General features: G+C 45.2%; 1 protein-coding gene across 1 annotated transcript in view; it reads left to right on the top strand.

The window, feature by feature from the left end:
* Positions 1–12,677, top strand: part of LOC147749041 (nuclear receptor subfamily 1 group D member 2-like) — a 68,905-nt gene that overhangs the window by 35,550 nt on the left and 20,678 nt on the right. Inside the window, exons 2-4 of the mRNA XM_086965461.1 lie at positions 4,594–4,884; positions 8,247–8,335; positions 10,280–10,424. Coding sequence (XP_086821587.1) covers positions 4,594–4,884; positions 8,247–8,335; positions 10,280–10,424 — 525 coding nt within the window. The remainder of the gene's footprint in view (positions 1–4,593; positions 4,885–8,246; positions 8,336–10,279; positions 10,425–12,677) is intronic.

The raw sequence follows: 12,677 nt of genomic DNA on the forward strand, positions 1-12,677 counted from the left end.
TTAACTTACTAGACTGGGCTTCACACAGGAGACCTACTTACTCTGGACAGCTACTAGTGGCTCTCAATCTACTCGTTGGAGATGCCTGGGCTAGACAAGCCAGTGTACACAACTTTAATGTTCTGAAGTACAGACCTAAGTGTGGGAGAGCTGCGTGTGAGAAAGCACACAAAACCGTGGAAACGTGAGAGACTGGAATAAGTGTAACAAATCGATCCTGTCATGATGTTCAATGGCAGTGGTGAAGCAAAGTTTCTGCTGTTCATTTCAACGTGGCGTAAAGTGTTTCAATGCCCTGAGAGGTAGTGAGCACTATATAAATGCAATTACAATACAATATAATATTATTAAAGTGCCATGGGCTACAGAGGAGATACAGTCATATAACAGAAATTATGTCATCTAAGGGCTAGTAGCAGGGCAACACAATTCAGCAGTAGCCTGAAGGGAGGACGCACACTCACGCAGAACTCAGGAGCAAGAACGGTGAGTGTGCTCTAGGAGACCCAGCATAGCTGCTGCTGACTCACAGTGGTCACCTGAAGGGAGGACGCACACTCACAGGGGTCGCCAGAGAGGAAACCAGAACTGAAGACCAGTTTTTACACATATTTGAGATGTGCAGAGCCGACTAGGCTGCTGAATAGGACGTCCTATGTATTCATTTGTATAAATGTATAACATGCTATTTACAACAGGGTCCCATTTAAATTATTTATTGCGATTGCTTCATATAGGACTTTCAAAAGTACACCTCCAAAGTTAGGCTGCAATCCTAACCTGCAGAGTATTCTTTGTTTCCAGGTAAAAGAATGCCTTTACGCGCCAATTGTCTCAACATGATTATATGTGTATCACCTGCCTGTATAGATGAGCTGATGAGGGTGGGAAAAAATTTGTAAGGACTCTGGTGGAGGAATGGAGGACAAAGGGAAAGGGTTTGAACTGCCAATGGGTTTCCTCATGCTGAACATTATTTTTCGTGTGAATGTGGATACTAAACCAAGCGTCATGAAGTCCAGCACAAACGAGGCCCTAGAATGTGGGATCCATCAAGGAGCAGCCGCACCATCACTTATATTAAATATATGCCCCCATGTGAGTAGACTAGCGGCCCATGGCCTTTGGTGGCAGCTGGGTGTGGACAAAACCCAAATCTTAACCTTCATGAAGACTCCAGTGATACTAAAGATTTGTCAGTGTTTTTAATGTTCATAAAGAATCCAAAGTTTGTAACCATTTGTGTTTGAATCTAAAGTCTTGCTGGTAGGCAATATGTCAAATGAATGACCTGCTCTGGATTTTCCTCCCGCGTTGGGGCTTATGCCAAAATCAGTTGTCTTAGTGCAGATTCCGGGACATATTTTAATGCTGATTTTTCCTTCACCCTGCGAGCTTTGGCCTACACCAGTGCCCGCTTCCAAATGTATGGCAAAGAAAATTGTGGTTCAAGCTATTCTGTTGTTTTCATTGCTGTAGTGCTCAGCTTCTTATCTGAATATTCTACAACGACCTATTGGTATATACAGACTAGAGCCACAAGGATCCTTTTCGGCCTTCACAAATTGACCATATTTCAAAACTCTGAAGAATTTCGGATGGTTGAGAGTAGAGAAACAGTGCTTTCATGGAAGGCCATCCATGTATAAGCCTCCTAATACTTCTACAGGCATTTTTCTGTTAACAAACTAGTGGGCCTGTTCTCAAACTTGGACCTTAAACTATGTGTCATGAAGTGGCACTCTAAAAGTTATTAGATAAATATCCGGAGGTGGCAAGACCCACACTGTGGAATCAACTGCCTACCTCCAATGATTGTATTAATTGTGTAACCGTTTTAAGAATGGACTGAAACGTTATTTTTCAACCTCGACTGCTAAATTGGATTTCTGTTTGATTTATTTTACTGTTATACTTATTATATAATTATATTATTTTGGGATGTACCGCTCCATGAGGCAAGGTTAAGTCCTGACATTTTTGTGGAGTATACTACCTAAAGTTACATGTCCTTCTTCCTGAAGTCAAGGTATGTTCTTTAAGAGTAACCTTCTACTTTCATATAAACTGGCCTTTCCTCGTGCGAATGACGAGATGGCACTGGTCATTTTCTGTATGCGGAAGCACCTGGAGTAATTGTCTCGGTTCCTATTGTGGAGTAGATTGGCCTGAATAGCTTCTTGACGAGTGTAGTGGCTGAATTTCCTCTTCCAACATTCCTGAGGCGCATCTTCTGAACTTTTCAAAGTGCTGTCGGTCGAGGAGATAGATTTCTTTTAAATTCCAGAGCTTGACCTTAAAATTAGGATACAAAGCATCCATATGTCGGTTAAGATTTCTTCCCACTTTGAGCCGGAATGGTAAATGCCCCTCGCTCTGCAGAGTTGTGGCTACATAGGTTGCTTCTGCTGATAGCCTCGTGGCTGGCTACCTCCTCTCCTGGAATAGTGCAAGGATGTGATGCTTTGCTGTCCCAGCTAGACAAAATCTAGTCTGGCCTAGATATCTGTGCAAATCAGAGCAAGAAGCACTTCATAAGATTTTTGTTATGGCACATATAATGGAAGTCATGTCTTCGTGGTTCAATGACAATTTCATAACCTGTAAGGAATTAAGGGCCACATGCATCAAGGTATTTAGGAATCGCAAACGGTGCGATTCGGTAAAATCGGCCGTTTGCGATTCCTAAATACCTTTTTAGTATGCATCATGCATTTTTGGAAAAATCGCTATTTTTAGCGAATTCCAAAAATGCGATTGTTCTTAAGGAATCGCAAATTTGCGATTCCTTAAAAGCAATGCATGATTAATTTTAAAATTGCGAATTCGCAATTAGGTGGGGCAAATTACCACGAGGGTGAACCTCGTGGCAATTTGCGAAAAAGGTTTAAAATGCTCAAATTAGCATTCAAAACACTGTCATGTTACAGACACACATGTCCTTAGGACATGTGTGTGTGAAACATCCATTTAAAAATACATTTCAGGGGTGCAGGGGGGGGTCCTTTGGACCCCCCCCCTGCACCCATGGAATGCGTTAACATTTTGCGAATTCCAATTTGCGAATTCGCAATTCCCATTGATTCCTATGGGCCTTTTGACCCATAGGAATCAATGGGAAGGTTTTCCTTAATTGCGATTCGCAAAATGTGAATCGCAATTAAGGAAAATTAAGAATTCGCAAAAATATTTGCGAATTAATCATGCATTGCCGTTTGTGATTTCTAAATTGCGATTCCTCAATTTTCGCAATTTAGGAATCGCAAACGGGTGCAAGGATGCATGTGCCCCTAAACCTTTCTTCAGATTCAAGCTCCGATTTGACATATACTACATCCATTGTCCTATCTTTGTTTAAGATCCTTTGACCTGTGTCACACTTGGGACATCATGGAAAGTAGCATAACATTTGTTGAGGAGGAAGGTCGTCCTCAATAGTGTTCCTCTTACAACACTAACCACAGGCATTCTTTTTTAGGATCAAAAGAAATCCAACTGGCATTTGTACGGGACTGTACAGAAGCACCCCTCCTCAATTGTGCGAGTTTGCTTGTTAAATCCTCATTTCTTCTGCATAGAAATGTCAAATAGAGCGATTTCTTTGATAGAACCAAAACCGTTACAGGCACAATAACGAATCTGGCTAGGGCGAGTTCAAAGCACACGAAGTATTGTAATCTCCTGGCTCAGGTCTTAGAAAATGACATACCGTATTTCCTATGTTTTGTGTCAGAAGATTCCTAGCTTTATATGGAGGAATGTTTTGGAATGCTGGAAAACCAACGTCCAACCAAATACAAGAGAGAGTCTCAGATCCTCTGCCACAGCTACCACAATCATGGCCAAGAAGATGAAAGCAGTCTTGGTTAACATTATCGAGTGATACTATCAGCTGTTTTATGCCACAGAGCAGGCAGTGTAACTCTTGTTACTCAAGGTTCTTTTTTAGTTTTTTTTTTAGAGTTTTTATATAGCGCGTACTAGACTCACGAATACCAGGTATCAGGGCGCTCTACATGAGCACCAGTTTCCTTACAGATGGACACATTCATTTTTGTTAGGCGCAGGGAGATTAAGTGATTTGCCCAGAATCACAGGATGTTGAGCGTTGTTGCCGAGACTCGAACCAGGTTCCCCGTCTTCGAGGTTGACTGCGCTAGCTGTATAGTTACATCTGTATAGCTACATCCTCTCACCCAGACCCTAGGATCTGGATGAAAGAAGTTTGGTCTTATTTGACAAGTGTTGATCTACCACTTAATAAAGTGCTTAAAAAGTAAGATGAATACCAGAGCCCGAGTGGTGAAGGGGTCAAATAAAGTACAGCAATAACTACAGAAATATCTATTGGTGTCGGGAACTGGAAAGCAACGCTTTCTGATAGCAGCAATGTTTATGCTTCATTTTATAGCAGGTAGCATTAAACCATGCCTTGAGTTACACAGATAATGTTCCTTTCTCCAATTTATGGATAAATCATGGCTTTGAGGGCTCCTACTTTATTTGAGACTAATGAAGACAGTATTGTCCATAACCTCGCACAGATCTGTTTGGGGGGCCATCTGACTGACTGTTCTTGTTGTCTCTTTTTAGGTGGCGTCATTTTATATGTGGGCTCAACGGCATGTTCCTCCCCCTCCCCCGACAGCCCAACCAATGGCTACCTCGTGCCCTCTCCTGGCTCACTGCCCTCCTCGCCTGAAGAGATGACGCTGATGGAGATTGGCGCAGTGAAGCCACTGGAGGCTGCCACCCCACCTTCGCCTAAAGCTGGATTCCAGTTTCCAGATGGCGTGACGCGGTACCCAATCAAGGGACAGGCGTCCTCTGCCCCTGGTCGTCTGACAGGCACCAAGCAAAATTTAATCAGTGGCAGTTTCACTAGTAAGTGGATATTCTTGTGCTACTCTCCTTGAGAACAACAGGTCACTGACGGGCCATCTGAATATATGACATGGGCCATGTTACTCTGCTTTTTCATTCTTTATTAACAGGGAGCAAGTAAAAAAATGCTATGGCAGGAATGTTGGGGTAGCCTGGATTGAGTTTAATTTTATAGCAACTGAAGGCAATTGTAATATTATTTCTGCTATTGTAATAAATAGTCTATATCCTTGTTATTATGCATTAAAACCAAGATGCACAATCAATATGTAATAATTTCCTTAAAACGTATAAATTGAACAACAAAACCCACTGGAGAATAGTTGGAAATCTGTTCCTCTGCTGTTGGTCCCTTGAATGGATAAGATTTCTGACTTTTTAATGGTTCATAAAGCAATCTATGACGCATTGTATGTTTGTGGTATTTGTATTTACCAAACCTAGCCAAAAGGCAATGGAGTACTTTGCAGGGTCAACACGTGATTTCAGATGTAGCTGGTTTGTTGAATGTTATTACAGTATGATATAGTGTGCTTCAAAGAAGTGTGTCTTCAACTCTTGCCTGAATTAGAGCATAAAAAGGCCTGGCCACCTTGTCTTTTTTTACACCTCTGTGTCTCAAATCTGATGGTGACCTCGTTGAGAGTGTGCCCCAAGCCACCATGGAGATGGTGAGCTTATCAGCCAGATATGCGGAGTGCAGGTCATGATAGCTTTGTAAATGATGCAGCTGGTTTTGAAGATGGTGTGGGCCAGCAAGGGGAGCCAGTGAAGTTCCACCTGGATGTGGGTGATGTGGTCATATTTCCTAAGACACTGAATGAGAGGTCGTGAGGCATCTGGGATGCCCTTAAGGGAGGCTAGAATGGTGTCTGGGAGGCCTTGGAGCAGGATAGTTCCATCATCTCGATGCAAGATTACAGAGCCGTGCTGAAATTGCTTTTAGGAGGATGTTTCACTTTCTTCAGTAGAGAGAGTGTTGATATCAGGCTTTATTTGTTTTCGTGGCAATGGGATCTTTGGAAGGTTTTACCCTGGCTGAATTCAAGTAACTTGATATTGGGTGAAAGCTGAGGTTCGGAGCCATCATGGTTCTTGTCTACGAGTCAGCTTTGTACTATTTCTTGCTTGTTTTCTTGGCCAATAACAGAAATTGTGTTTTGGTGGGACTGAGCTTAAAAAGTAGGTGCTGGACATCTAGGTCGGGATGAGACATGGACAGTGTTTAAAGCATTGGAAGTCTGGAACGGAGCAGATTTTCAAATAGAGTTACGCATATTGGTGAATTATGAATTTATGAAGCTGCTATCAGTGAGTAGAGGAGGCCAAAGGGGCTCTATCTAGAGGTGAAAGACGACAGGGACAGTATGGACCCTGTTGTACTCTGTCACTGATTTTCTTGGACCAAATGGTGTGCATTAGAATGAACTGATGTCAGTTGGAAACGTTGGAGGAGAACCATTGAAGGATGTTACCAGTGACTCATTTGCGACTTCAAGATACGGATGAGCATGGGATGGCTGATGGCGTCAGCTTAGAGGTCGAGCAATATTGGGAGTCAGGGGTCCTCTTCATTTGTGGTCAAGAGGGTGTCCTCTTCAAAGTACTTATAGAAATGAAGTCATTAATGTCCAGGAATACTTAGATGTTCAAAAGTTACGTGAGCGGAATATCCAGTAAGAAATTTCTGCAGCGGAAAATGATGCACAAACGCTTGTTAATACACATATCTCATTCCTCGGATAAAAAGTAAGTTTCTAGATGAAGAATTTGACTCCTGTGCACCTTGTTTAGGGTTATTCCCTCTTTTCCCCACCATAGAAAGGCACCAGTTTGTGTCGTTGGTGGCAAATTTGCTTGATTTTGCAGGGTGGGGATCTGCCTTCAAAAGGTTACTCACAGGGTTGTTGGCGTTCACTTCTGCAGAACGCCACACTAATACGTCCACAATCCCGTCTCTAGCCCTACAATTGTGCCTGCAGCAGTCCGGTAAATAGGAACATTGGATTCCTTGAATCAGGATGCGGCTTAGACGTTTGGAAGGTGTTTTTTGTAAATTAAGTCTGTGAATCAGGCCCGACTAGCAGCCTTAACACCTGATAGCCTACGTGTACATTGAAATGATGTATTGACATGTAAGTAGGAGCTCTATACCATGAATGGAAGGAATGTTAACATGGACTTACATTTGAAAACTAGAATAACTATGGGACAGCACAGGTTGACTCTCCCTAACTGGCTTTAGAAATGACTAACACAAGGAACAAACATGAATCCAAGACATTCAAAGAAAGACTTATTTTTAGAACCGGACAGTATGTTTTTATAATTTCTGCAAAAATACTTCTTCAGGGCATGTTCAGCTCCGAGATGAAGAAATGGGGCAGTTCTTTACATTTCTGCTGCACTGCACATAATACAGATACGGCATTGTGATTCTGTGCAGGAAGGAGAATGCAGACTCTGCAGCACAATCCGTTTAAAACAATTCTGCAGTCTTTACAGAGTTCTAAGGAAATCTGCTCACTGGGTTGCACAATGTCACCTGGCCCCAAAAACGCTATTATGTGCAGTCTACAAACATTAGTTTTATTTGTATGCGCTCAATGTACTGCGGGTGGATACATTTAATGTTTAAAAGAATTCGCATGATGAAATATCTACAATTGAGGTTTTATTTCGCTCATATAAAAATCAAGTGTTATAAAAAAAAACTTTGAAGTAAGAATGACGACCTGCTGGTCTCGGTCTGTGGGAGGTATTCGCTAGCAAATACCTACTGACGTTTGTTTGATTTCATTGGATACGAAACAAATTCGAAGGTCCTGGACTCCAGCGGGATTGCGATTTGAAATGCTGTTGTACACATATTTTGAAATTGTGAAAAAAAGGGCTGGTCATTAACCACATATTGCTCACAGTAGATTAATGTTGTTGTTGCTGATGTACAGTCTTGATTAAAACTGCTTGGGAAGCCGACGATGCCAGCCAGAGAACCGGGCAGACCGAGAGGTGAGGGCAGGTGGGGTGGAGCAAAAGGACATTTCTGGCCTGTGAGAGGGGATCTCATTGTCCTAGACTCAGAGGGAGACGCAGGGTTTTGGGGACACCACAACGCACTGAAATCCACTCAGTGAAAGGTGAGCAGTGAGAATTTGGTTTGGGGTTAACTTAGGCTAGTAGAGTAGAATAACGAGCTCCTGAACAATGGGTTGTTGCTTTGAATATTTCAAGGTTATCCTCGCGTTTGGGGTATTTTAAAAGATTGACTGTGTTAGAGTGGCTTGTAGTTGTGCATCTGGATATGGGTATGGATCTGTTGTCACGTTCCTGTAATAATGATGTCCTGTCTTCCTTTTCAGAGGCTGGTGGGATGGTCTTACTATGCAAGGTCTGTGGTGATATCGCGTCGGGCTTCCATTACGGGGTGCATGCCTGTGAAGGCTGCAAGGTGAGTGATAGTCTTGAGTTGACGTACTGAGTGAGCAAGGATTTCTCCAAGTTTGGTGGGAGGGGTATAGAGACTGACGAAGGGGTGCTTTCCATTAAACAGGCAGAACTGGTAATGATGGGAGTAAGTATGTAGGGCTTTCAGCTTGCAGGATGAATGCGTGAATATCAACCACATGTGCTGAGAGGGCCCTGCACCCACTAGGAAACATATGCAATGTTAATAGAAACCAGGATATGAGGAGTAGGGGTGGGTGGTTTTAAATGTATTGCTGTCTGTACTAGATACTGTGTAATGTATAGCGGAGTCTTTGCATATTTGCATTATTCATATTTTTAGTTTGAGGCAATCTGAGATAACATGATTGGATTAGAACCACACACTTGTTTGCTAAAGTCAAAGTAGCTATTATGATCCAAGTCTCCAGGTTTCTATGTCAGCAGCTTCGTCTCCGGACATGTCGTTGCTGTGTGTGTGTCCAGCTCATGCATCTGGGCCCCAGTTGAGGTGCCCATCCCTCTGCAGGACTGAAGTCGCTGGGGCTCTGTGTCTCAGCGAGAAGTGCTTCTTTGATCAGAGTTATCCTGGGGTTTAATTCTGCTCTGGTGGTTGTGTGGCCAATGCTTGCATTTATCCTGGGGTTTCAAGCTACTCTGCTGGTTGTGCGACCAATGCTTGCAGTTATCCTGGGGTTTCATGCTGCGCTGTTGGTTGTGCGGCCAATGCTTGCATTTATCCTGGGGTTTCATGCTGCTCTGGTGGTTGTGCGGCCAATGCTTGCAGTTATCCTGGGGTTTCATGCTGCGCTGTTGGTTGTGCGGCCAATGCTTGCATTTATCCTGGGGTTTCATGCTGCTCTGGTGGTTGTGCGGCCAATGCTTGCAGTTATCCTGGGGTTTCATGCTGCGCTTTTTGCAGTTATCCTAGGGTTTTATGCTTCTCTGGTGGTTGTGCGGCTAATGCTTGCAGTTATCCTGGGGTTTCATGCTGCGCTGGTGGTAGTGCGGCCAATGCTTGCAGTTATCCTGGGGTTTCATGCTTCTCTGGTGGTTGTGCGGCCAATGCTTGCATTTATCCTGGAGTTTCATGCTTCTCTGGTGGTTGTGCGGCCAATGCTTGCAGTTATCCTGGGGTTTTAAGCTACTCTGGTGGTTGTGCGGCCAATGCTTGCAGTTATCCTGGGGTTTCATGCTGCGCTGTTGGTTGTGCGGCCAATGCTTGCATTTATCCTGGGGTTTCATGCTGCGCTTTTTGCAGTTATCCTAGGGTTTTATGCTTCTCTGGTGGTTGTGCGGCTAATGCTTGCAGTTATCCTGGGGTTTCATACTGCGCTGGTGGTAGTGCGGCCAATGCTTGCAGTTATCCTGGGGTTTCATGCTGCTATGGTGGCGCTACGGCCAGCGCTTGCAGTTTTCCTGGGGTTTCGATACTCCTCCTGCGGTTGGGTGGGCAGGACTTCTATGGTTAAAGTTGGTCTAGTGCTCCCATCCGTGCACGCTGTTGTTGGAGCGCAGTTATCCTGAGGTTGCTGTTCCTGCTATGGCTGTGTTGGCAATACCTGCTAGTCTCCACTGATGACGGGGTTCAGATCCCTGTCTTATGGCTTTAAGGGCCAAGCTTTTTGTGCAGTTGAACTAGGGCGCCATGCCCCATCCTCTGATGCCATGTGGACAATGCATGTTTGGATGCAGTGGTATAGGGATGCCACCCGGTGCCCTGGATGAAGTGGGCAATAGGTTTTGGGTTACAGTTGTCCCGGGATTCCTTTCCTCCAGTGGCTCTGCTTAGGCAATGCTTGTTGGTCTGCAGTTATCGCGTGTGTGCACCCACCTCCAGTGACTCTGTGGTGGCAGTGCAGTGTCTGCTGTGCTGGGCTATGGGGATGATGATCACTTTGCTGTGAGCTACCAGTGCAAACCTCTTTCTACTTCTTCCACTCCGTAGGGCTTCTTTCGACGTAGCATCCAACAGAACATTCATTACAAGACGTGTGTGAAAAACGAGAACTGCATGATCATGCGCATGAACCGCAATCGCTGCCAGCACTGCCGCTTCAAGAAATGCCTGGCCGTGGGAATGTCCCGTGACGGTAAGTTGTAATACCAGGATGTGCCTTTGTAACGGGGCTTCGAGGAATTACTCCCGCGGGACTAGGGACATATGACACAGACAGGGCATGGTAAGCAGGACCTCCTCGGGGTCTGGTAGAGCACCGAGCCACCTAGGCCTGCACTGATGGGATCAGAGAGTACGTACCTCCTCTGGAACTGTAAACATGGTGTCTGGTGGGCCATGCAGGCATGCGCCCACCAACCTCTTCTGGAACAAGTGGGTATGATCTACGTCACACAAAACTCCTCCTCTCAGAGGCTGTTCTGGACAGAGCAGTCGCGCCCCAGGTCCTACTGTATTCTGTGCAAAGAACTGAATGAAGACCAGGTTGTTAGCCAGATGATCCGATTAAATCAACACCATGCGGTAAGTAATAGATCTGGCTTGACTAGGTGGGATCGTAGTTGTAGAGTGTCGTGTTGAGTTAAACTTATTGGCGCATATAAATAGAATATGCCCAAATCGTCAGGATATTTTCACGGCATTCTACAGGATAATTTTTATTAGCTAATGGATGAACATGTCTCTTTAATGAACAATGTGCATATGTGTTAAAGTTGGTTACTGCGTGAGTGGAGTATTGTATCACAAGGATGCATTGGTTATATAATTTGAATCAATTATGAGGAAGCTTCTACTAATAACGAGATACTGAGCACTAGCCTTATATGCCCTACTATACTCACCTGTCAGACCACCTCCACTCTTCTCCAGATGCATGGCCAGAGACAAAGGGTTTCAGGTGATGGGAAAGGCATCAAAAGACATGGTGACTCCCCTCGTCCTAATGCTGCTCCATAGAAACCCTCAGAGGATAAATGAGTGCTGGGAATGATTCTTTAAAATAAACACACCGACCCCAGGAGAACATTTCTAATGAGTTTGAGAAGTGTGCGCGGGCTCCAGCTAAGCCAGACTGTGGACGCTACTGGGTTCAGGGGTGGACACCAGCAGCTGCATAAGGAGTATGGATCAAAGGCACTGTTTCCACCGGTGTGAAAGAATGGTGCAGAGTGGAAGGTGGTGCGCAGTGGAAGGTGTGCTCAGTGGAAGTTTGCGCTCAGTGGAAGTTTGTGCCCAGTGAAAGGTGGTGCAAGTGGAAGGTGGTGCACAGTGAAAGGTAGCGTTTAGCGGAAGGTGGCACGCAGTGGAAGGTGGTGCACAAATATAAGGTGGTACACAGTTAAAGGTAGTGCACATGGTGCATAGTGGAAGGTGGTGCACAGTGAAAGGTGGCGCATAGTGGGGCACAGTGCAAGGCGGAGCATAGTCGAAGGTGGTGCACAGTGAAAGGTGTGCTCAGTGGAAGTTTGTGCCCAGTGAAAGGTGGGGCACAGTGGAAGGTGGTGCACAGTGAAAGGTGATGCACAGTGGAAGGTGGTGCGCAGTGGAGGGTGGGTCACTGTGAAAGGTGGTGCACAGTGAAAGGTGGTGCAACAGCAGGAGCCGGGTCCACGGGTAGCAAAGTAGTTCAGTTCGTATAGACAAAGCAGATGCAACAGCAGCCGGGCCTGGTTTCACAGGAGGTACAGTGAGCTCCAGAACTAATTTGCCCAGTCCCTACCTACAGCACACACACACGTGCACGCTTTCACCACATTCTTGATGTATCTACTGTGGTTGAGAACATTTTCTATGTCACTTAAAGCCTTGTAAGCGCTCCCACACACGCATGAATACCCCTGACACTCACTCACGCACACTCACATGCAGCTATGACTGTTGCGCTCTCACATATGAGCGATATACCCTCAAGAGCGCCTGGCCTTGAAACAGAACCACGTCAATTGTAGAGGGCTTGATCCACAGTAGCGAAGGGCACCAGGCGCCCTGACTGAGCCTGCCAAAAGCAGACAGACTTGAGCCAGAAAAATGCGCGCAAAAAGCTCACTTACCACGTAACCACATCCGCCCCCTCTCTGCCCTTGCCTTTTTAAATAACGAAATATCTTATTTTACAGTAGCCATCGTGCGACTTGCAGCCGCAAGTCGGCTCCTATGCGCGCCGGACAGGCTCCTCCCACTTCATTCGTCCACCTTCGCTGTCACTTGGGGTTTCCTGTCCCAGGCCACAGGGGCAGTTTGTGTGTTCTTAGCTCCGGGGCGCCAGATGGAGTAACTTTCAGTAACACTTGCTGGCTTGCGGCCGCATATGTCAAAGTCTACAACCCCTTCCTTCCTGCATCATCAGACGGAGCAGATGTCAGGGCAGCGGGGCTCGGCACAGTGT

The sequence above is a fragment of the Lissotriton vulgaris genome, chromosome 1_1, assembly GCF_964263255.1.
Source record: "Lissotriton vulgaris chromosome 1_1, aLisVul1.2, whole genome shotgun sequence".
Lineage (NCBI taxonomy): Eukaryota > Metazoa > Chordata > Amphibia > Caudata > Salamandridae > Lissotriton > Lissotriton vulgaris.